The sequence below is a fragment of the Aythya fuligula genome, chromosome 6, assembly GCF_009819795.1.
Source record: "Aythya fuligula isolate bAytFul2 chromosome 6, bAytFul2.pri, whole genome shotgun sequence".
Lineage (NCBI taxonomy): Eukaryota > Metazoa > Chordata > Aves > Anseriformes > Anatidae > Aythya > Aythya fuligula.
In genome coordinates, this window is record NC_045564.1 from 23748218 (window position 1) to 23773078 (window position 24861).

General features: G+C 39.9%; 1 protein-coding gene across 9 annotated transcripts in view; it reads right to left on the reverse strand.

Moving 5' to 3' along the window:
* Positions 1-24861, reverse strand: part of KALRN (kalirin RhoGEF kinase) — a 497167-nt gene that overhangs the window by 163862 nt on the left and 308444 nt on the right. For all 9 annotated transcript variants that reach the window (XM_032189850.1, XM_032189851.1, XM_032189849.1 and 6 more), the window contains exons 13-16: positions 24682-24856; positions 12433-12628; positions 6516-6682; positions 729-848 (exon numbers count right to left, since the gene is read on the reverse strand). In XM_032189850.1, the coding sequence (XP_032045741.1) occupies positions 729-848; positions 6516-6682; positions 12433-12628; positions 24682-24856 (658 nt within the window). The remainder of the gene's footprint in view (positions 1-728; positions 849-6515; positions 6683-12432; positions 12629-24681; positions 24857-24861) is intronic.

The following is a 24861-nucleotide window of genomic DNA, read 5'->3' on the forward strand; positions in this document are numbered from 1 at the left end:
GCAAGGGTACATGAAGAACTGAGCCAAACTATGAGTTCTGAAGTCCCCTGCTCAGGGGAGCGGATAACTTTCCACTTCTTATCCAAAGCACAGCAGCTCAGAGGATGTGCTATTACTCCTGACATGTCCTGACACCATGATGGAGGCAAATGCACTGGCTCACTATTGGTTTTCAAGAGCCATGTCAAAAATGCGCTCCTCCTGGGCAAGCAGGGGCATGAGCTCATTTCAGCAGGCAATTCTTAAGAATCACCCCTGCTGCTTAAAGCAAAGGTGTTTGAGAATGTGGGTTTGAATGAAAATCTCCTCTGCCACCAACAACAGAGCCGCTGAATCAAACAAAGATTACAAGTGAGAGCATTATCCAGAATCAAAGATATTCATACGTGAATGCTCTGAAATGATCTGACTTCATGAACTTCTACCATTTTCAGATCACTTTGTGAATTTTAATCTTATTGTTTTTACCAAAGAAATTATCAGACATGTGAGTGTCATTTTCATGAATGGAAAGGCTGATATTTGACAGCAGAAGAATTAGCTGCAGATGATAAATAATTTATCTCACTACTAACCTCCATCTACTTTATGAGTTTAATGGTAGGATGACTTTCTAAAATTTTTACTCTTTTTCCTCCTTCAAGCAAGCAATGACTGATGCCCAAGAGATAACCTTTTGCATGCTGTACAGCTGGGATGAAGAAACAAAGTTAATTTATTTGTATTACCTCTATGGCCAGCTGAAATTGTTCATGCTCTCGCTGGAGCTGCTCAGCTTCAGAGAGGGAGCTTGCATTGACAAGGCTTGCATTCAGCATTGATTCACCATTCCGGATCCAGCCAAGCACCTGCAAAGAAAGGATGTGCTTAAAGGATGCTTCCATACAAAGGTTTCTGTAGTCAGCTATCAAAAAATAGCTCAGCCTAACAGAAAGGTACTTTGCCCAGTGTGGTCTCAGGCTGAATCAGTGAGGAGAAAGAAATCCTAGGATAAGGACTCAGTGACAGAAATTGTCAGAGGGAAAGATCTTACTGCAGAAGCTACTGATTAAGGAACCAAATACCAAAATATTTACGTGGATATTCAGATGGAAAAGAGCTTTCATTTCAAAGGTCTGATCACAAAAATGAATATTCTCCTGTGCAAATACCCCAGGGCAAAACCACAAAGTACACTAAGGGGTATTTGAAATAAAACATAAAGATCTCTCTCCTTTTTGAATTTCCACCTGGAATTATGGACCCTGCTGGGTCATGCTGCAGCTTCCTTCATTCTTGTGTTTCTTTCATGCAAAAGTCAGAGCTTGGGGGTAAGGAGAAGATGCAGTTGGTTTCATCTGGCACGTAGTTAAGATGCAGTTGGAGTTTCTGTGCACATGCAGAACTAGGAAGAAACTCCATGTCTTGCATTTTATATTTAGTCAAGAGGCTGTACTTCAGGGATGTTCAGATTATTTGTAGACATGCAATGCATGCTGTTATGACTACAGAATCAAACACTAAATGTAGGTAATTAATCTATCAAGCTCTTATTTATTTATTTAAACAGCGACACTTTCTACTATTTTAAGGCATGTTTTTTGAAAATTAGCAACCCACACGCATGTACAAGTTCTCTGCTGTGTTGGCTCAAAGCCTATTTTCTACCTGTGTGGGTGTCAAATTATTCCAATAAAGCCAGCAAGTTGCTGAATTCAATTCACAGATGCACAGGAAATCCTGACTGCCCAGGCACTGCCCTAAATTTAGCTTGTGATTTACAAAGCTCCCAAATTGACTTTGCTGCAATATTCTACACAGCAATTTCCCTTTTGTGCCATCATTTTCATCAAGTGGTCCATTAAATTGTCTGAAAGAAACAGGGATTTTCTGTTGTTTTGTTTTTTATCCCTGGATCAAGTATCACCCTACTTGTGGCCATTCAATTCCCTGTGGGGTAGGAAAATGAGTTTTCCCTAGGACAAAGAAAGAGGAAACATTTACAGATGTATCTGACCCTAATTTGTAGGAAATTACGTCTGCTCAGTATAACAGTGTGGAAGATTTCATTTGTCAGCTTTCTGTCTTTCATCAGCAGGTATTATTGATCCTGTGGGAAATGCAACAAAGATTTAAAGGAAAAGAAATCGGGTTATCATGTGGCAATCTTTTTGGCTAGCATTTTGTATAATCCATCAGAGAAGAAAGCTACATTATTACCCACTCACTACTTGGTACCAAAAGCTGAAGTTAACCAAAAGATGGCTGTATCTGAAAAAGGGTTGAGGAGAGTATATCATAAAGCAATGCATCATTTTACACTTGATATATTGCGATATATCCTGGCTTAGGCCGTTTAGACTGTAAAAAAATACTGAGTCTGTATGCTAAAAATGCAGCAACTGAATTGATTTTTTTTTTCCCCCCAAGCAATATAATCAGTACATGACAGGGTCCTCTGGGCAACAGCTTTCATTTGATCTGAAATTTTCAAAACTTGTCAAAGAGATTTTGGTACAGATTTTATATAAACATCCATGTTTCCAAAAAGACAAACAAAACAAAACAAAACAAATAAACAAAAACACTGGAAGCCTCAGTCTTAAAAAAAAGAACTAAACTAGTAAAAAGCTAATCGACAAGTTTGAGTAAGGAGGAACTATGCAACTGAAAGCAGCAAGGTTTCCTCCAGTGTTAATGGATGTGCAGATCACTCTTTACAACTGTCTCGTTAACTCAGTAACTTGCAGAATGAAGCACTCCGGGTCAGGCCTGAGGTTCTCCATCCTGAAAGCCTCTCAGAGCTCTTCTTGACCAAGGCTGCTGCCACCTCCGTTGTGTCCCCCACATCCTCCCCAAAGAAAGTGGGCTCAGACACTCACTGTGGGACCCCTGCACTCCCTCTTCCAGACCCAGTGAGCACCCAAACCCCAGCAGATTTTGTCTGAAAGAACTTAAATAATCCCGTTCTACCTCCAAAAGTGCAACACTTAAATGTCAGTACCTCATCTGGGATTGTATCAGCTTTTTCCAAAATAATGTTTTCCTGTTATTTTTTTTTCCTCTTTTTGCGTGCATGTGGTTTACATACAAAGAAAACATTTTGTGGCGTATCTAAAGCTTCCTTAAGTCTAAGTGCAAAATCCAGTCACCTGCAGAGCTTTTTATTGTACCTCTATTTTGGAAGTAAACCGTGAAATGACTGGGAGAGAGCATTGTACTGGGTCTGTCTGGAATGTTAACTTTCCCACACATTTGTATCTGGTTAACAAGAACTTATATGGTGCTCTACACCTTTTCATTAAAATACATATAGAAGCTGCTAATACAGCACCAAAACACGTCTCTGGTTGTTGCATTTATTAATAGATTCACCACTATCTGGGAATGCACAGGCAAGCCAATGATTTAAGGATGCTTTTAAACAGACACATCCTACAAATCACAGATTTTATCAACTTTGTAGAAGCAGTGATTAAATAATCCTGGAGTTAAATAAATCTCCAAAGACTCTTAAAAAAAGCCTAACCATTTTCTTTACAATGGAGAAACAGAAATGCATTAACAATGACTTACATAAAAGCCACATCTTCCTGGAGAACAACTTCAAGGCATGGGTTCTCTAACACAGCAACCACCACAGTTCTGAAACAATTCCCACCTGTGTCTCTAATTTTCTTAAAACAGACTGCTTTTGGATAAGGCTCCACCGTAATTAAATAATAGTTCCAAATTCTTATAAGATTAATACCCTGAAACTCTGACATCTTCACTGAGCACAGCATCAGAACTTACAGGAAAAAAAAAAAAAAAAAAATGAGGCACCTCATGTGCAACCTTCCTTAAGAAACAAGAGCTCTGCATCCTGTAGTGAGTCTCTCTGCTGGTTTACTTTAGTCAGAACTCTTCTCTTGATGTTCCTAAAAAAGGCTTTAAGGCCTTGATAATGATACAAGTCAAATTAGGTTGGAACAGACTTTTAAGTTTAAAAGGCAAAACAATGTAAGAGAACCTTTTACATCTCTGATCCCTTTGAAGATTCTCTGAGTGGCTTTTACCAGGAAAGACACCACCACCAGCAGGGACACCTTCTGGTAAATTTCAGTCATGTTCAAAACTGCACTCCAGTTTTCAGGAACTTTGTGACATATTTGCATGGGGAAAAAACAACAAGAAGAAACCCAATACCAGAACAAAAAAAAGAAGTGCATTCGATATACCCTGAATGACTGGTTTCCATCATCCTTTGGGCATATCTACCTGGAAGCAAATCTAATGCTAAAATACCGAAAATGGATGAATAATGGCCATGTGAAAAAAATATCCAAAATTCATTTAAAAACAACCTGGTAAGTAATTATAGTGGTACACTGTGACAATATCCGGGGCTATATTACAGGAAGTTCAACACTTATCAAAAAAGAAATAAAACTACAGACAAGAAGCAAGAGATTTTGGAAGCCAAATATCTGCAAGCACAGCACTGGAGAGTTTGTTTTTTAAATTGATCTCCACAACTCTATTCTACTATTACTTTTATGTGAGCAATCCAAGCTCTGTAGTTTCTGTCGAAAATGAGTGGGGAAAGTGAGTGGAAATCAGTCTTGGGAAGGGTATTTCTAAATAACAAAGAGTTTGTGAATCACTGGTCTATACTATTTCCAGTCTAAAGCAGTTCACAGAACATCTCACTTTGAATTGTTCTGCTTTAATGGCCTCAAACTTTGATTCATTGTCCTGGCATTCGAACCCTTGGTGCATATGATTTAAAGCAGAAACCCCTCCTAAACGAGACTTAAATAGATAGAGACAGTTAAAAGACTTTGCATTTCCATGAGCCATTACATCAAAATGCAAACACATGTACACGTAGCAGTCTTGACCGATTTTCCTATGTCAGCAGAAGTTAACCACCACTACAGTAGGTGTCTTGTGGCAACCAAATCTCAGCTGATTTGCAAGAGTGAGTGCAATTTGGTAATGAGATCATCCATCGTCTCAGATGCATTAAAATGAAAGTGAAGGAAATTTGGACCAGACTGGAGATGAACTACAAGCCAAAATCAATATATTTCCCAATTTCGCTAAATGGTTGGGAATATGACTCATCTACAGGAAACCAAATAGATAGGGCACAGATATATTTTAACTTGGCTCTTTTCAAGAGAAACTGTAGCTGTGGTAATTTATAGGTTAATAAGAAAAGGAGTCCGTAGCATTCAGCTGAACAAATAAAATGATTCTTCACTATTGGTTTGGTGAAAGGTCACAGTAATAAAGATTCTGATAGTCCCAAGCTATGTTAAGAAAATACTAATTCAAGGCAGCTGTATGTTCTCTAACAGTAAGTATTAGATATTTCAGTCCTAAAACCACTTCCTTTGGTTAGATTTTGATTTGTAGAATAGTAGAGCCCAACAGATACTTGACAGTGAGGCAAGTAACATAAAGTACCTGCAGAGAGTGCTACACTGCCACTGCATGGCTCCAGGAACAGCCGCCGGGCTGGCTGACCGAAGCAGCATCCTGGGTCAATAGGGTTACAGGGATTTGGTCAGCTAGCAATAGCCTGTATTTTTTGTATTTTTTCATTTTATTATTTATTTATTATTTTATTTTTTAGCATTTATTCTTTTAATACTTAGCTATTAAGTAGTGTATAACAAGCATCAGGAACCTATGGAAAAAAAGGATTCTCTGCACATTAACATGGTGACTATGAATATCACAGTGTCTCAAGAAGAAAGCCAAAGTATGCTGTAGAGCTCTGGAACTTTGTAAGGAGGGTCTTTTCAATTTATCACAAACACAAATCAACTGCATTTTCAAAATCAAAATTCAGGACAGTTCCATGTTAGTTTCAGTTATGGTTGCAAAATATTCAAATCAAAGTGGGCTTTGAAAGCACGAGAAAACAAAGAAATGCAAGGCATCCAAATGAAATATTAGGGGGGAAAACAAGGGAGGCAGAACATGATTGCCTAAGCTAGAATGAAATCTGGAGGAAAAGCAATATAACAATACCAAGATGGTTAAGCAAATCCTAGGATAGAGACCACAAATTGAAGTTTTTATCTGACCCAGAAGATTTTAAAGGATCCTACAGGTCAACAGATGTGTAGCAATAACTTAAAATGTGAAACTACTGTAAGGCCATGCTTAGACATCACTGTTCAGTTATCCTTTGCTTTGGGCCAATTCTACATAATAACTTCAGTCTGGATCCCATATGAAATCATTGTACTCCCAAAACACAGGCTTTGAGGCACATTCCAGTTGAGAAGATAGGGTGTCCGTTCTGCATGGAGTTCCCATAACTATTCATGAAGCCTCACATACACGCGGTACAAGGAACAGAGCCCTTCATTATTTGTAAAAGGTCATGATGCAATCTGTCAGCAAATTAAGTACTGCTAAGGAAAAAGGGATTAAGATTGTCCACCTAAAGGTGAGTGACTTGGCAGATAATGGTTTAGCATGTGCTATAATGGTTGAAAACCCATTTAAGACCCGGCAGCATGGTTAAAAACTCTCACCTGCTTGACCTCAGCCTGTAGGTGCCGAAGCTGTAGGCACTGCTCTAACCTCTTGTGAGTTTGGTCAGCATTAAGCTCCAGCTCATGCTGTTTCTCATGAAGGAATTCCAGCAGCTCTTGAACTTGTGTTGCAAGATCAATGTCCTTTTCACAGATCAGCTCAATGCCTACAACAGAACAACATGCAGACAGATCATTACACTTACCTGCAATTCTAGTTGCACAAACATTTTTTGCCACCTAACACATTGATTTGTAACTCGTTTAGTAATTCCTTCTCACTGAACTCTCTCATCGTCAGTATTTGGCCTGTCCAGTTTCCTATTCTGCACCACTACATCTTTTCTACAATGTAGAGTTTCTCTGGTAATCATTGCTCATCTCACCCATCAGCAATTGACTAAGAGAACATGATTTAACCATAGCTTTGCTCAAAAACTTGTGTGAACATTAAATTAAAAAAAAAAAAAGGCAGAAATTCTCTCTTCATTACAGTAAATCATTAACCTATACTTTACAAACGCATGTTGAAAAAAACTTAGAAGAGGAAGAAAGAAGTGGAAGAAATTAGAAAAGTGAAATAAAGTAAATTCTAGTCACCAGATTTACAATAGTGCCCACGAGTAGTTGGAACTCCACAGGGCAAACAACTTTTCCATCTGAGGACTTTCGGGGATCATTAACAACAACTTAGTTTAAACCAACCTGTAGTTCATTCAGAATTATTCCACAGAGTGACTTTCATCCATTCCTCACATACCAGATAAAAAAGGCTGCCTTGTACCACGTTTTCTGTTCCTTGCATCTTGCATGAAAAGGATAAACTCTCGAATGACCTGGCCTGATCTCACAGCTGACCCTAATTTGATCAGAGGCTGAAAGAGGTCCTGAGGTCCCTTCCCACCTCCTGAATTTTCTTGTGACCCTATGAGCCTTGCGAGTGGTAGTTATATGAAATACAAACACAGAGTGTCACATATTCCTTCTTGGTATGATAGCATTGGTGAGTACATTACAAGTGTAATTGGGAAAGTTTGGCCTGGAAGAGTTATGATGTCATCCTACGTTACTGTAATCCCTTATAAACTAATAAAGACCCGACTCTTCCCTTACTGAGGTCTACTGGAATTTTGCCACTGGCCTCAGTACAGGGAGGATCAGGAACCTAATAAGAAAATAATCAAATTGCTGTAATGCTGAGAAAACACTACACTTTTCTCCAAAGCCATTTGACTCCATGGAATATTAGGACATTAAAAAAGAAATGTGTTAATTAGAAGCTTCTGTACAAAGGCTGGAGATAATTTTTAAAATCCATTTAAAAAGATTTATTTTCTTTCCCCTTTATCCTCCTCAGAGACTCGTGACTTTCATTCTCTCTCACAGTGGTATCCACAGAGGACAGTACACAAAATAAATATGACCTGATGATTGACTCTATCCTCTTTTTCCTGCTTTCTGGGTTTATCAGGAAAAAAGCACATGGGAACGCAAGGGATTGGCTTATTCCCTTTCCCGGCCAAAACAAAACAGTTTTTTCATTACCAAATAAAGCAGAATGGCCCCTGGCTTCTCATTTAAGACCTGGAAATTTAATATATGCTTCTATTCTTAGGAGTGAAGTTCCTTTCAAATGCCAGACATGAGGCATCGTTGTTACAATTAGCCTGCGTATGGCTCTGTATCCTTAGGACATGACGGGCTTTTCATACGCTTGACTTCACCATACCTATAAGATATTAAATGCATGGTTTTCCTCCGTGCAAACTCAGCTGGTATGGTTTTGATTGTGCTAACTCATCAGCGGCAACCAGTGAACTGACTGGGATGCTATCCAAGGGCAGCCAGCACTCCCCATGATGAATGATCTGCCCTTTCTTGCTTGTCATATGTCACACAGATTTATTTTGCAACGCCAGTGCATGCAGCGAGAACACTTATTCTTCTCAAAGATTGGTTTGCAAATTGGAAAGCTTTGCTTTCAGAATAATTTCATACATAAAATCTTTACATTGTGTTTTGATAGACAGAAAAGCACAGATGATTTTCTGATAAAACTGAACTCAGTTGCCATTTTTTTCTCATGTCTCAACCATTGCAGCAGATATGACATGAAGGATAATGAATTTAATATGTTTTTTTTAAAAGATATTTACAAAAAAAAAGTACCCACATTGGTCAGCATCCTACAAGACGTACGTGAGTTACAGCTGAGCTATTTGCAGTGTGACATACTATTCAGTGTAGGGAAGTGGTATTGCTTTTTGACCTGTACAAAGCTCTTCTGAAGTTCTTCTGAACCTGTTTCTTAGACCAAACTGTTACAAGCCTGTAACTGAACAGCACACTCTCCTCTTTATTGCAATATGTATTTTTTATCCCAGAAATGACATCACAGCCAAAAAGAAACAGATTTGCATTTCCCTTTTAAGTGATGCAATGCTGGGAAAAGACATGAATTATGTTAGTTTGACACCCAGGACACAAAAGGGCTTTGAATTTTCCACATAACAGGCAGGGATTGTGTAAATTACCCTGACATCAGTTTTTCAGTGTATTTCAGGCTAGGCTTAGAGAAATTGCTTCTAACACATAAAAAGCTAGCTCTGTAAACCTTGAGTGACACCTGACTGTGGTGCTCATGGTGACAATGATATTAACAATGCAAATGGACATTAATAACAAAATAAATATGTGTTGTCAATTAATCAGCTATCAGAGTGTAGTTGCTTTTAGTACCTAGAAGCAGATTGACTGAGGGACATATGATAATGAATGTGACATGAACGTGTCATCACTGCCGCTTGGGTTGAGGTTTTAAACCACCCATGAACTGTGATCCTAAACTCTCAGAAATCTCCAAGCTGCCTCTTTTGGAAACACCAGGCCTTTTAATTTATCAAGATAGACACCCAAAAATCAATATCCATTTTTGAGAATTTTTGCACACAGATCCCCTTTAATCAGGGGATACTTTGATGTATAGAGCTGCAATCAAACTGGAAAAACAGAATATAGACTCATTGAAATAAGAACTGATGAGTCATTAAGAAGTCCAGTCTTTCTGAGAATACTGTTACAATATTCTCTAATGCAAACCTCTTTCCTGAAGGACACTGGTATTAGTCAGACAGGAAGACAATTTGAAAGTACTGCAAAATTTCAGAAAACACGACTTGACTTTCAGATCTTACATATTCCCTAACAAAAACAAACATTTATTTGAGTTTCAAAAGAGTTTTTTAACATTCAAAGAGTTATAATTCTCATTGTGAAAAACAGGCTAATCTAAAGCAGGCTCATCCACAAGTGCTGGACTAGTGGAAGAAAACATGGGACATCACTCTGTGCTGTATGGCATTTTGGAAACAGTGGACTTGCACAGATGTGGAACATACACAGATGCCCTGTATATCTGGATGGATTCTGACATGGTCCATTACTGGACAACTGGATTTACTGTACCCACACCACAGTGTTCATAGAGAATTCCAGGTACTCCACAGCCTGAGAATCACTGCTCCAAATCTGCATGAGATGTGCAAAAAATCATGGGCACATGTCTAAAACCTTTATGTACCTGCACAAGGTTTTCAAGTGAAAAAGGCGTCATGCATGCATGGAAAAAAACCTGGATGTAATTTTATCTGACAGACTTACTAGCTTAAGGACCTCCAAGACAAACTCCAGAACGATCAAAATTGAATCTGGTTTCTGTGTGACATGTTAAAATGAATAAAGCTGAAAGGGAACTACATGGAAGGGAAGAAACCTCAGGCGATAAAGAGTGCCTGATTAGGTGGAAAGTCCCTGAAAAATCACCATTTTTTTAAATGTTTTAACTTCTATGGCTGTAGCTGAGTTTTGATTGTAGCAGTGGTGACACTGTACAATGGGAAGCAGCAATAGCAGTTGATTTCCCAGAACCCCTACAAGTTCACAGCTCTGACAGTAAGAACAATCATCCCTTAACTTCTGCACTGAGTGACTGTGATATAGGATTTAGCAAGACGGAGTAAAATTAAATGATTTTTTTATGGACTACAGCTTTCCTTTATTAAAATAAGAAACAGTAGGGTCCCAGGTGTAATCTCTCTCCCTTATTTTGCCATTCTCCCATCATTTAGCATTCTGCACAAGGCAGACGTGACCATTACCTTTGATTAACTACAGTTACTGTGCATCCCCATGAGGCTTCCATTTCCTTGCCTTTGGGAGCAATGGATTTTTATCAGGTAGACTTTATAGAAAGAGATCTTAGATAATCTTATAAAAACATTTTAAAAGTCACTTCATCTAGCTGTTGATCTTTTGTCTGCAATCAAAAAAAAAAAAAAAAAAAAAGCAGGCCCTGAGACTCCTGACTGTTCTCTGTTCTGGATCATATTCTGTACCTCCCACAGATTCCTACTCATATTAAGATGCTTCCAAGATGTACTAAAAAAAAAAAAAAAAAAAAAAAAAAAAGCATACTAACTGATGTATTAGGACTAATTTGTTACCCCAGAAAGCAAGGGTGCTGAAGCACAGGGCCAGACACAGTGTGGGCAGATCTCCTACAAGCTTACACACATGGTTCACACAATGCACCGGCTTGTCTAGTTCACAACATACTCTTGTAGCAATCTTAAAGCCTCTGTTGAGTGCAGCCTGCCAAATCAGGCTGAATACTGCCAATTTTTTTTTTTTTTTTTTTAAAGGTGGGTGCCTAAGGGTAAAATGTTTGCCAAAGAATAAAACTATAAAAATCTTTTTTTATGTTGAAAGTGCATATGGGGAGGGAAAGAACGGGAATCACTCTTGCTTTGCACTCTTTCCAGACATTCAAGAAGGTTAAAACGCTTTGCAAGTAACATTCACTTCTGGGCTTTATGCAGTGATTAATTTGAATGACAACACTCTTTTTTCCAAATGCAGAATGCAAGGACACAAAAATCCTGATTCATAGGATGTCTTGGAAACAGGATCTTACTGCTGAGAAGCAGAGTAGAAGTACCAGACAGACTCCCAATCAACATGAATCAAGTCTGTCACCTAAAAGTACATGCCAAAGGTTTTTTGCATCCAACTATTTATCTTTAACTTTCAAATGCACATTGAAAAGGAAAATTCCAGTACCATTTATCATATTGCCTTTTTATACACAAAATAATTCCAATTGGAGCTGGCTGGAAACAAGAATTCAATTCCATGGTACATTTCAAGGCTCTCATATTTGGATTATTTTCCAGAGGGCTTCTGGATAACTAGCTCCTCTCTCCCTCCACCTCTCTCTGTCCCTTGGGCATGTCTGCACCCAGAAACATGGCACAGGGAAGGGATACTCAAGCGTGAGGAGAACCGAGTTAGCACATCTGGTCAGCTTGCCTCCGGATAAAATCTAGTTGCAGAAAGGTTTACAAGCTTAGGAGTCTAGAGCAGCTAGAATTTATCCAGACCTGAGGTCAGACTGGCCAGCTCAAGTATTCGTAACTCATGACTACCTGCAGTGCTTGTTCTGGAGCTGGTACAAGGACAAGTGTCCTTACCTGTGTAATGTGTCTTGCCCTCTCCTCTCCCTCCATGTTGGAACTGACAACAAACTCCATCCTGCAGTTGTAAAAGTTTCCAAATGGAACTTGAAAGTCAGCTTTACTTTCACACTGAGTTTTGTTTTCAAAGAAACAGCAATTTCTGACTTATAATCCTGAATCCAAAATTTCCCCAAACTTATGGAACAGTTCTGGGTGTGGAGAGACACCTATAGGCCAGAGTGGCTCATGTTAAAAGTTGAAGTATTTTGTATGTAGTGGGGTACTTTTGTTTGATATACAGGATTTTTATTTATTTATTTTTTATTTTGTGTGTTTGTGTGTGTGGGGGGGGTGGTTCTTTTGTTTCTTCTCATATAAAACAGAGAACAATTTTTTCTGCTGACCTGAAGCCTGGACCTCCATGATGTATTGGTGTAAATCTTGCCCTTGTTGGATGACTTCAAAGGTCATGTTGTTCATGGCCAATTTCCGCTCAGTGTGACGCTGCAGACGTTGCTCAGCCAGAGTGAGGTCTTCAGTATTGAAATCATTCATTTGTCTCAGCAGATCTTCATTCCAGGCATCTAACTCTGCTGTAACCTTCATGGGCAGAAGATAAGACACTGTAAGCACTCAAGAGCAATGAAAAATCTTACTTTCAAACTGTGTATGGATCACTGAAATACTTCACATTTTGAATGTGATCCAGAAACCCCCAAACCACCGCCTCAATACACTCTAGATTCTGCCCATTTAATGGTCACAGTTAACATTTTACTTAGGCAAGGATCAATGGAAAGATGATCAGTCCAGCGAGAAATCTGACAACTTCTTTTTCCCTTCCACATTCCACTGTAAGAAAAGACTCACTGTATTCACATGGGTGGTAGAGATAGTGCTTATGAATAAATTCAAATTTAAATTAAGAAATAATGCTGTCAGAATTGCAAAAAAAATTTGACACCTGTGATTACATAATCGCCAAATTGCCTGAATATTTCTAAAAATTTCTTGTAGCACACTATGTGTTACATACTACAGATGGGAATATTTTTTATTATTATTGTTTATTCTTTTTCTTCATAGAATTTAAATTATAAGATGCTTCCATTAAGCTCTAAAACAGGGATAAATAATACATTTGCAGAATATATTATAATACTATGTTGTTATAAATTATATATTAAAAGTTATATATTAATATAATGCATTGTGAACAGTATCTACATGTTGTTCACAGAAAATGCATCATGACACCTAACATTTTATTACGAAATTGGTGAGTTAGCCCCCACAGCATTGACTGCAGTTGTCTCAGTCTGTGCTTTCAGGGACTTTGTCTTTTTAAGGGTCTTTCTGCTAGCTGGAGTGGGAACAGGCCCTGTATAAACTTCCTTCTGTGAATCTCAAAGATTTCATACTGGGGAACGAATATAAATAATAATCCCAGGGCAGTGGTCACAGACTGACAGAGTTCAAGAAGCATTTGGACAATGCTTTCAGACATTGGGTCTGATTTTTGGGTGGTCCTGTGCAGACCCAGGAGTCGGAACTTGATGATCCTCGTCAGTCCCTTCCAACTCGGGATCTTCTACAATTCTATGAACACATTTTTACAGATGGTGAAAGCACAGCACAGACACATCACACTCGAGGGCTGGGTGAATCACCAGGAGCATCACAGGCAGGACCCAGTTCTTGCCAAAGACCAATGTTACCTGCCAATAGCTCATGGGAACAGGCAAAATCTTCTGTTGCTCTCTCTGCTTCCTAATTTAAACAGGCAGACTGATGATTCTAGCAGTCCATTTACTATACCATTTACATTTTAGCTCACAAGTAGCCAACCAATATCACAGTCCTGCTCTGGTTTTGCCTGTACAATGAATGCAAGCTTTAACCCCACTCAAACAGCCCAGCCTCCCTTCAAATTCGACTCTGCTACTAAAAGATGGAACGTGCTAGCGACAATGAACTGGGGAAGTGGGACAAGGGGAATGGGAATTAAATCACACACATAGGCTAGTACTGTGCAGCATATAATTGTTTAAAGTATTTCAGAACTATTAAATATATGCCTGAATTCACATTCATTGGTCAGCTCTTCATAGCTAGAGCCAGGAGAGCTAAAAATAGGTATCTAAATTCACACTTGAGCATGTTATCATGTAGTGAGAGGTTCTCTGTTTCTCACTAAAAGCACTCTTCAGTGCCTGTGTGCAGTGAGATGTTTAGCTTCCCAAGTAGCCAGGATTCGAAATTTTCCACTTGGTTTTCCTTTTCAGAAAGCATAACATTAAATCCAACACAGGCACTAGAAGGGAACCCAAAAGGACCGGCTTTCAGCCCCTCTCACATTAGTATGGATGGGAGCTTTGCATTAGATGGGAAAACATAAGCACAATTTCTAGGCTCTTGTTTGAGAGAAGCAAAAAAGCAGATTTACTCAACCGAGAACCTGGGATCTCAGCTGCAGGGTGGAAGGCAGAGTGTGAACATTCCGAGGAGCTTCTATTTTTCTTCAGCTTTTTCCATCACCCATTTCACTCAATTACCTTTAAATAACAACTATCTCTACAGTCTCTTTGGCCCCATTCCTGATTCCAACAGCCTTTGATTCATTTATATGTTTTAGCTGGGGTCCCTGGACTGTGGAGGCTTCTTGGCAGATTTAACAGCTATGGAGGAATGGTTGGAGTAGATGCTGGAGAAGGGTTTTACTAGATACATTTACTTTAGAGAAAGATCCTTGGCTAACTGCAATCAGAACTGATGTAGCCTTGACCTTGTTTTAAAGTAAAAAATGGAATGAATTTAGAGTAAACACAGGTTCCTACAGTCATGACAATAACACAGTTCAATGCAAAGCCCCTTCTGCTTGTAGGATTTAGTAGTGATATAAACAAACCAAAGGATTTTTTATTTTATTTTAACGAGGTATTAAAAATATTGTCTGTTCAAATTCATTGCACTAAGCATAAGGCTGCTAAAACAATCACTTGAAATTTTGCAGGGGCTTGCAAAGTACTTCCCAATTCCCTGCAAGCATTCCCATGTATATGCACGCAGGAAGATGTCTAAAAGCATTTGTAAGTGACTGCAATACAAAACATTAAAACAGTCAAGGAATATGTTACAATAGTTTGCTCTTGCAGCCATGCTACAACATGGGGATTCCGATCAATCTCTTTTCATCCTGCTTATGTCTCTGGACATCATCTCCAGTACAGGAAAATACAAATCTTTTGGAGGGTTGGACTGCCAGGGAAGTCGAGGATGGACTTATGAACGAATCAACAGATAGTCCCACATCTTCAAGTAGGCTGGGATCCAGCACTACTACATGAGTGCCTGGCTAAGCCTCTCTGCTGTGATGCCACTTCTCTTAGCAACTTTTCCATTTGCAGGAGAAGGGACACTGAGCAGCACTGATTTTATCATTAAATCCACTACAGTTTCCACTCATGCACAGGAAAAGGGCTGTTCCTGACTGCACTGGCTTTTGTCCCTGAGCATCCAAGACAGGTGAACAGCAGAGAGGCATCTACAGGCACTCAGGAGAGGAATTGCTTCCCAGGCAACCCATGCTCCTGACGCTCACGTCAGCAGCCATCTCTCACCAGGCTCCTAGCACAGAAGGAGCTCCACGTGGGTATCTATGTGTTCTGCTATCCACTGCAAGGCACAGAGGGATTCATGCTCCGTTATCCACATTCCCCAGTTCAAATCACTAGTTGCAAGTGGAGGAAAGGAGGCAGGTCAGGCAGAACACAAGCTGGTAAACTCCTCAGGCTGCAAAGCCAGACCAGGTGCTCTATGTTGTGTTGTCAGGGCCATGAGCTGGAGCTGTGTCTGTGCCTGTGAGGCTCTGGATGGTCAGTCAGGTCCAGCAAGGTTCCTTAGTTCAGCCACAGGCAGCAGGGAAGAGGAACGAAGGAGGGGAGCTGTCTCTGAGTGGGAGCTGAGGAAGCAGTGCTAATTATCCCATGTGGTGGGTTAGGGGAGGAGAGGAAGGAGTCAGACACAGAGAGGTGGAACATCACCAAGCTCCTCTGGCGACGTGTGTGCACAGGAAGGTTGGGTACGTTGCTCTGAGTAACTGAGACAAGCAGATGGCTAGAAGGGAATCTAAAGCACACGGAGGCAAAGAAGCAATAGCAGAGCTGTGATAACAACCCAGGTTTCCTGACTCCCAATCTGGTGCCCTATCCCAGAGACTGTGCTGCTTGGCATATCTCATTAAGACACTTCCTTTTCTGTCTGTACAGCCAATGCCTCAAAATCCCAGCAGTTTCTGTATTTCATACCGGACCATTTGGAAATGGTCCCAGAGTCTGAGTGCCTAGCTAGATTGACTTGGGTATAGGGAAAATTTATTTTTCTTTAGAAAGAGGCTGTAATTAGGCAGCTCTGTTAACTACAGATGTATATTTTTCAAGCCTAAAAAAGGACCTTGGATGCTTTCACAGAATAGGTCAGACATTGACATCTATGGTGAAACTTGGGACTACACAAGATGAAACTACTTGAACTGTGTGTGGCAAGGGCCAATTACACTGAGCCTATGTCAGGGACTGTCTCATAACAGGGACTGCCTCATAACTTCTTGTGAACTGTGGTAAGAGCCAATTACACTGAGCCTATGTCAGGGACTGTCTCATAAATGAGGCTCACTTGGCCATGAACTTGTTTAATTCCCTTTTGACCCAGAAGAATGGCTGATTAGAGTTTGTTCTGTTCATCTATTGGATTTTCGGTGGGAAGAACTGATGGCACTTCTTATGTTTATTCATTTTCCTTCACAGTGTTTGTGATTCTAAATAGACCTTAGCATCCTTCACATGCCCTGAAAGAAGAAGAGTGCTGCCACGAGAGAAGCCCTGAGCTCTGCTTTGTTCTGCTATGGCATGAGAGAGAAATTGTACCAAAGCAGGAGGGTCATGAGAGCAGCAACAGTGGCAGTGCACAGGCCTGCATTAGCAAAAGTGGCAGGCACTCCAAAGCACTCACACTGCTCAAAGGAAAGCTAGATGCATACCTCACTGTCAGCCACTCTCCAACTGACTCTGGAAGGAGCCACATTCCTTTTCCTTGCAGGTCATATAAGGTTGGTGGCCAAGAAACAGGTCCGAAGCAATAAAAGGAGGTCAAATGACCCCAGAGTGTAAATGAGAGAGAAAGACACAACAAAGCTATATATTGAAAATGAGCATGGAAAGTATGATCCTTTTTTCTTCATCTGAAACAGATTCTCCTGCTGTCATGATCATGGGAGAAGAAATGATGCAGGTAGAGAACCCAAGCTAGCATTAAATGAGCTACCTGAGATATCCACCTGACAGCAGCAGGGACAGCCCAGGAGTTCACTTCAGCACGTGACCAAATACTGGGTTCATGCTGAACTCCACTATCACAAGACCATAACAGATACACAGAGTACATCAGCCAGGTCTGTGTTTTGTGCAGACACAGCAACCACAGTCTAGACCACATATTTTTTAGGCAGGCATCCTAATAAAGCAGCAACTTAATATACCCAAATTCCTATTGCTGCAAAACTGCTGCTTTTGCTGCTTCCTGGATTTACCATGTTGCAACGCCAGCAGATAACACGACTGTGGGGAGAGAGACATGTTCATCTTCAACCCTGGAGAGAGAGAGGAGAGGCACAGAGAGGTAGTGGGCAGGTCAAAAGTAATAGCACTAATACCAACAGAAACAGTCCTGCCATCTCACTCCTGTAGTGCAGTTGTTTGTGGATTAGGCCAAAGAGCCTATTCAAGCTAAAGCAGCTGCTGCACAGGCAATTGTATATCTGCAATGGTTTCATATCTAAATCCTATCTGTTTTTTGATGCCACTGCTGAAATTTTCTATAAAATGGTGCTGCTGAGCCTTGAATGCTGCTTGGTTGGCCCAAATTCAGTGTTTGACACCTAAAGTCTTCTTGTTTAATGCCAGCCAGAAAAAAAATGTTTGCCAATTGAAGAAGGTGGAGAGGAAAATGAAGAATCAAGCAAGAGAAAATAAATGTTATATGGTGAATGAATCATATAGGAGCTGATATTTTGAAGTATGGGCTAGAGAATGGGCATATGAGGAGGAGGAAAAAGAAAGTTCTACCCTGGGAGCAGCCACTATCAACAAACAGAGAGTGGGCTTGTGAGAGGGATCTGGAAAAGAGTAAAGACAATTGGGAAGAATAAGCAAATGTAGGAGGTAGGTTGCAAGAGAAAGGATGGTGGAGGTAGGAGGAGGAGCAAAGGTGAGGAGTGTGGGTAGAGTACAGGGATGAGGCAGGATGGGAAGAATAGTCACACAGGCACAGGGCAGAGCTCAGAATCAAGGAAAGGGAGTATCTACCTCTCTTCAAGAATATGAAGAGGGGGTGGATGAGATGGGAGGTCAGATGTGATCTAGGGAGGAATAAAAAAAAAAAAAAAAGATCATTCTGACTCCTGGATGCTAAGGGAATGTCTATGAGTGAAGAAAGAAAGGGATTATAACAGAGTAGGGGAAACCAGATCTCCAGGGCACATACTTTTATTATTATTTTTATGTTTTAACCAGATGTGCCAGGGGCAGCAGCACTCAGCTCTGGTTTGGAATTCAGAGGACACTGGAAGAGCAGAAGACTGGACGTGACCCTATAAGCGGATCTATGAGCAGGCTAAAACTGCAGGTATATGGTCGGAGATGTAGGTAGGAAAGGGTGAATGAAACTGTCACTTCTACAAACCACGTATGCAGAAAGTTTGCCGTTCCTTCTTCTCAGGTCTTGGTTTGGACTGACGTTGTGCAGTGTGACAATGCTGTCACCCATTCCTTTTGACATGTGGCAGAGAAACAATACTGGCTTAGTAGGGACCTGAGCTATTGAAATGTGAAAAGGCTGTCGCAGTGATGATTCCGCTCCAGTGCCTCTGGCTCCTGAGTCCCAAAAATATCAAGAGAAACAATAGAATTGAACTCTAAAGACAAGGTACCCAAGAGAGACTCATGCCTTGCTTTCCTTAAAATGAAGTGATGTGCAGTTTGAAACCCATGCATGTGAAAAAGAAAAACAAACAAACAAACAACAAAACAAACAACAACAACAAACACCTAAGTATGGGGCATTATAAGATTCCAGCAACTCTTATGTCTTATAAAGAAGCTCACATCTGAGTGTCAGCTATAAGTCAGTGGGGGGTTATAAAGCATCTTGTACCTCCAAGCAGGCAGCTATTTCACTTGAAAGATCCTGCTAATGTTATAAACCTGGAATGGGAAACTCAAGTAAGTTGTAAATAACAGTGAATCAAACTACTGTCTGCAAGCTGGCTTCTGCTCCCTTCTACAGGAATGGGTGGGAAGAGCCAAAAGAATCAGCAAATGAAATCAAGGCTGAACAATTTAATTAGCAAGTGAAATGGAAAATTGGATAACCAGCAGGTGAAGATTTTAGTGATTGTGGTACTTTTTGAAAGATAACAGTATACAAGATGCAATTTATATTGTACAGCAGGGACCCCATAATCCCTTCCAGGACTATGTCTTTGCATAGAAAGTACACTGCTCTAAGACTACAGTGGACTGGCTTTGCCTAGCACTGCACAGAACCATGTGTATTGCAGGAAACAACAACACACACACTGTACAAAAGATATAAAGAAAACATATGTAGAAAGATGTGGTCTATGCTCTGGATGGTATTCATTGTGGTAGGGGTTGCAATTCTGAGTATTTTACCATTCATTTCTTATGCAATTACCCAGCATTTTACTAAATATTAACATCCACCCAAATAATGGTTAATAAGCCTTTAAGTGACTATTTTTGAAGCACAAGTCGAAGAATACTTGACAGATTTTAGTGAAGCTATATCTCTGGGATACTACTGTGTTTCATACATATAATTTGCTCAGTGTGGTGCCAGCGCTGCCGCTGATGCCTGCCAGCTATTGTCCCCAGGGTCTTATACCCTACTTCCTCATAGTGGATCAACTACTCCATTCACATTGCATGAAATCTCCTGAGTTACTTGGTTGGCTGCATGAACTCAGTCATAGCATGCATCACACAGAAAGCCCCACCATATAATCCTAATGATCCCATCTTGTCTTGGAATGTGCAATGACTTGGTAAAGGAATAAAACAAATCAGGCATCAAAGTTAGACACGTTTCCTAAATAAAGAATGGGTTGTCACTTTATGGTTTTAAAACCTAAGGCAGAAAAACCTCCCACTGGGATAGCTAGGCTCTCTCATATTTCTGTTATGCTGGTTTCCAGGTGTCGTCATCGCTTGGATTTCATACTTTACCCCAAGAACCTACAGTGTAAATATCAGTCAATATAATGAGATTAAGGCAAAAAAATAAAAGGCAGCACATGCTATGTGCCTCTGGGTTCACATCCAAATTCATATCTGCCAAACCTGCCTTGACTCAAATACAACACAAAAGCTGCCTAGGCAACTCACAAGTCCTTAGAAGTCCTAAACGAAGACAGCTGCTCTGCCCTACCGACAAAAAAGGCAGGTGGCTTCTCTTTACATAAAATACTCTTCCTGAAGACAAAATGAGACAATAGTTGGCAGATTCCACTGAAGCACAGAGAAGGTTAATGATGCCTAAGTAGATGGAAGTGAGTGTTGCTCATGAAGTACCATTAATTCTGAAGTTTGTCTGGACTCCAAACCTCTGTCGGGAGGAAAAGATCATAGAAAAGTCCAAAAACCACAACAGCTATGAAGTGGATGGGTACAGTGCAAGTCCAGAAAGAAGTGCCAGAGGAAAGGGTTACGTGGTCCATGGCATGGACTTCAATATCTGGGAAGAACAATAAAACATGAAAGTTTCCAAAAAAGAAATTGCAGTCAGACACTTTCTAAATATAAAAAATAAAGGTCAAATAGTCCATGGCCATTTGTGAGCTTGAAAAATTCCCTAATACGTTCAGTTTGCAGTATCAATTAGAAAAGGGAGAGAGAGAGAGGTTAATAGGGAAAGGCAATGAAAGAAAACATGTTTGGTACCAAAACTGGATGGAAAAAGACTACACAGGATGCAACTATTCTCTGAGATTGAGTTATAATATGAAACCTTCCCCAAAACTTTTGGGAGGAGATGGGCTCCCACAATTGCATATCTGGCTTTCATTAAAGAGAGGAAAGGTTTTCTTCTGAGCAGTTCTGAGGGAAGGATCCTCATCACATGGGCTTCCTAGGAACTCAAGAACCTGACAATTGAGGCTGAGAACACAGACACCCATAGAAAGAGTGGGAAACACAACACTTAACAAGACAGAAGCAGCAAAGAGAACAAGAGCATTCAAATTTGGGAGATGGAGACAAAAAAAAATGAGATGGCTGGAACAGAAACACCAGGCCACTGTTTTGCTATCAGACCAAGATCTGCTGGCTAATTTTTGGAAATCCAGTAAAACTTCCATTTGGAAACCCATGTCAATCAAGTGCTTTTGTTGTGAAAGCACAGGTGCCTTACAACCTATGTACCAAATTGCTCTGCACAGAGCAGCTTCAGGGTTCTCAAGGAAACTTTTGCCTGTGCAACCTGGTCCCCTTGGAGCAAACCTGCCCTAGCAGCACTGCCCTTGCGCGCTGCCAGCCAGCTCTTCTTGCTCGCTTCCTTCTCTGGGGAGGTAATGTGCATGATGTTCTTAGACAAGGGGGCTGGAAGATCCTGTGTCAACCTCTAACTTCCTCAGCTGCTCTACTTAAAACAGGATGCTGATGACTGAGATTTCCAGCATGCTGAGAAGAGCTTCTGCTACAACAGCACTGTGCCTTGGGCCCACTTTTGTAGATGATTTGCAGGAAGGAGAGAGATTTAACATGGATGCAGCAGGTAGAGGGGTTTTGTTAGGGATATGTTCAACATGGCGCCGCTCTTTGGACAGATGGAAGGGGGCTTATCTAGGCTAGAGGAGGAGAAATTCATTTGAGAATCATACTGGTACACATTGGTTCCCTATGAACCAATAGAACCATAGATTCTTAATCTATGCTGGATCTGGGCTATTATGGAAAATTACAACCTAAATACATTACCAGCCATAGCCCAAGCTACTCATCTTTAGTTAAAAAAAAAAAAAAAAAAAAAAAAAAAAAAGATATTTAATTTCTCAATTTAAATTTCATCATCTTTTTCCCTTACAAGCTTAGAATAGCTAACCATCAGAAATACTACATGCTTTTTAATTATGGGGATGAAAACATCTTTTTGTTTCTTAAAAATGGTGTGAGATAATGGTGTTAATGTTGATAAGTTTCCTACTGACTTGTAATCTTTATTATACGGCTGAGGCAACTGACTGCAATCTAGTTTCTAAAGATCTTTATTGTGTCACTTTGAGCTAATTCAGCTGTTGTTTGAAATGCACAGCATAAATTTATCAATTAATATAGTATTTCAAATTACTTTTCTTTTTATTAATCAGACTTTTTTTCTTGTTTGAGCGCTAAACGTACTTATAAAATTTAAGATACTGACATGGATATGATAACTTTTACTCTGTGTTCAGTTATAAATTAAATGTAGTAATTATTTTAAAATAAAAATATTTTCCCCTGAAAGAGAGAGCTTTCTAAATAAAAATCATATGCCCATAAACTCCCTATGAAATGTGTTCTCATATTTCCTTGTAATGTTAATCCTGCAGAGGGAATTCAGATGTTCTGATGATAAAAAAGTAGCAAATCTACACTGACAACTAAGTGATGATTTTCTTTAAAGTCCTTTCTAGCTAATCTGATTTGAGAAGACTGAAGTACATTTCCAATTTTAAATATCTTAATGTATCACAGACAGTCTAAATGTTATCTCTGAATACACCGAAGTAGGATTCATGCTGAAACAAAACATAGGGATCCATGCAGCATTCCCACCTCTGGCACAACATACAGAGTGGGCCAGGACAACCCACATCATTTGATGCCTCAGTTGTCCCATCAATAAAGCAATCTATAATGGTAAAGGTCTTTGTGATCTTTGGTTGGGTGACAATGTAAGAAGGAAAAGAATTTGAAAACAGAGGTTTGGTTTTTAACCCGCCTGGAATTTGCAGTGAAATACAGACAGGCTGAGATCTTAATGAATGACCCAAGCAGGTTCAAAATATACTGCCAACAGATATATTTGGGTGTCCAGAAGCACATACTATTATTCATGTTTTGCTTCATTTTTGAAAACACAGGTGCCATTTATGGGTAGGTACACATATATTTATTCACTTATAATTCCTATCTTTAGAGTCCAAGCCTTAATTACCGTTCACCACACCACTGTATCAAAATACCTTCCACATAAGTTCAGCAGATAGAACAGTTATTGCAGGCTCCTGAGCTGGGAATGTAGTAGTCTTAGGGCAGCACTGCTCACACAGCAATGCTATCCAATCTGAAGTGTACATATTTATACATATACGCACATACTCACAGGGAATACTGCCTCCTAGTATCAGGAAGCCTGTATGTAACTGGTGAGTAAAATAATGTTAATTAATCTAATTGACATTAATAACAAGCACTGTAGAACAGCTTTCAGTACAATACCTAACTTACCAGTCACAACAAGAAAGCTCAGATACTCTTCACTGATTTCTATCTCTTGCATCCAATTAAAAAACATAGACAAACCCCTGTTCCTAGCCTTTCATTCTACTGTAATTCATCATGCCATGTTTCAAAATACACATAAACTGTAACCCAGCATACTAAAGCTCCCAATTAATTATCAGTACCCACCTTGAGATTGCTGATAGATTTACAAATGATATCAGGAATATCTCATCATAAAACACTTAAAGTGCTGCATGACCTGAACAAGGACCAGTGGGATATAGTAGGAGGAACACATCCCAGGAAGGACATGTGTGCTGCTACATGGCTGTCATGGATTTTGTGTGCAAGTTAATTTACATGTTGTTCTTTTTGCACCACGTCCTATCAGAATTATAGCAAGCAGTTAATGAGATTGCCTAGTCTCTTTAAAGATACTCTGTCCAAGAACACCTCAATTATTAATGCTTTGATGAGTTTTCCTTCCAGTGCTTTTGATTTCAAAATAGCAGTAAAAAAAAGACAAACTGAAAGACCTTTTTAAACAGGCACATGAAAATTACTTAAAAGCTTCTTCTACTATTCCCCCCTCTCCCCAGTAAATAAATAATAAAAAAAAATCCACTGTGATGCTCAAAGTCCAGCTTTTAATTATCCTCTCCCTTCATAGATATATATATTTTTTTTTCTCAGAGGTTTAAAGATGATCACACGTCTGTTTGCATGCATCTATGTTTGTATTGGAAGAGACAGACCTCACTGCCAAGTGATGGAGAACTTGCAAACCCTGACTAGTGCCAATAAAGCACTGTAACAGTGCTTTACACCTTACACAGCTTCTCCCTGGAGCAGGCAGATTCTCAGCATACAGCCAGCTGAGCAAACATGAAGCTATTTCACTGCATTTAAGCAGTACATCCTAAAGCATATTTTTACCTTCAAGATGCCAAATTTAAAATGTGGTTTTATCACTCTTTCCTGCTGGACAGCTGAGCGCAGTCAAGCAGCTGGGGATGTTTCCTAACACAGTACCTTTACACACACCCCTTTCCCCCTGCTCTACCTTCCTCAGGTCGTGCAGCCAGCTCTTACCTCGATGGTGTACTGTTCAAAAATCCGGAGCTGAAGAAAAATATCTAGCTTAATCTTCCTCTCATGGAAGAGCTCTTCCATCTGTACCTGGGCCTCGTCGAGCTGCTGAAGTACAGATTCGATGTGGCTGATGGAGCTATTGTGTGGAGTCTTATTGTTGGAAACCGCTGAGTCCCTGTG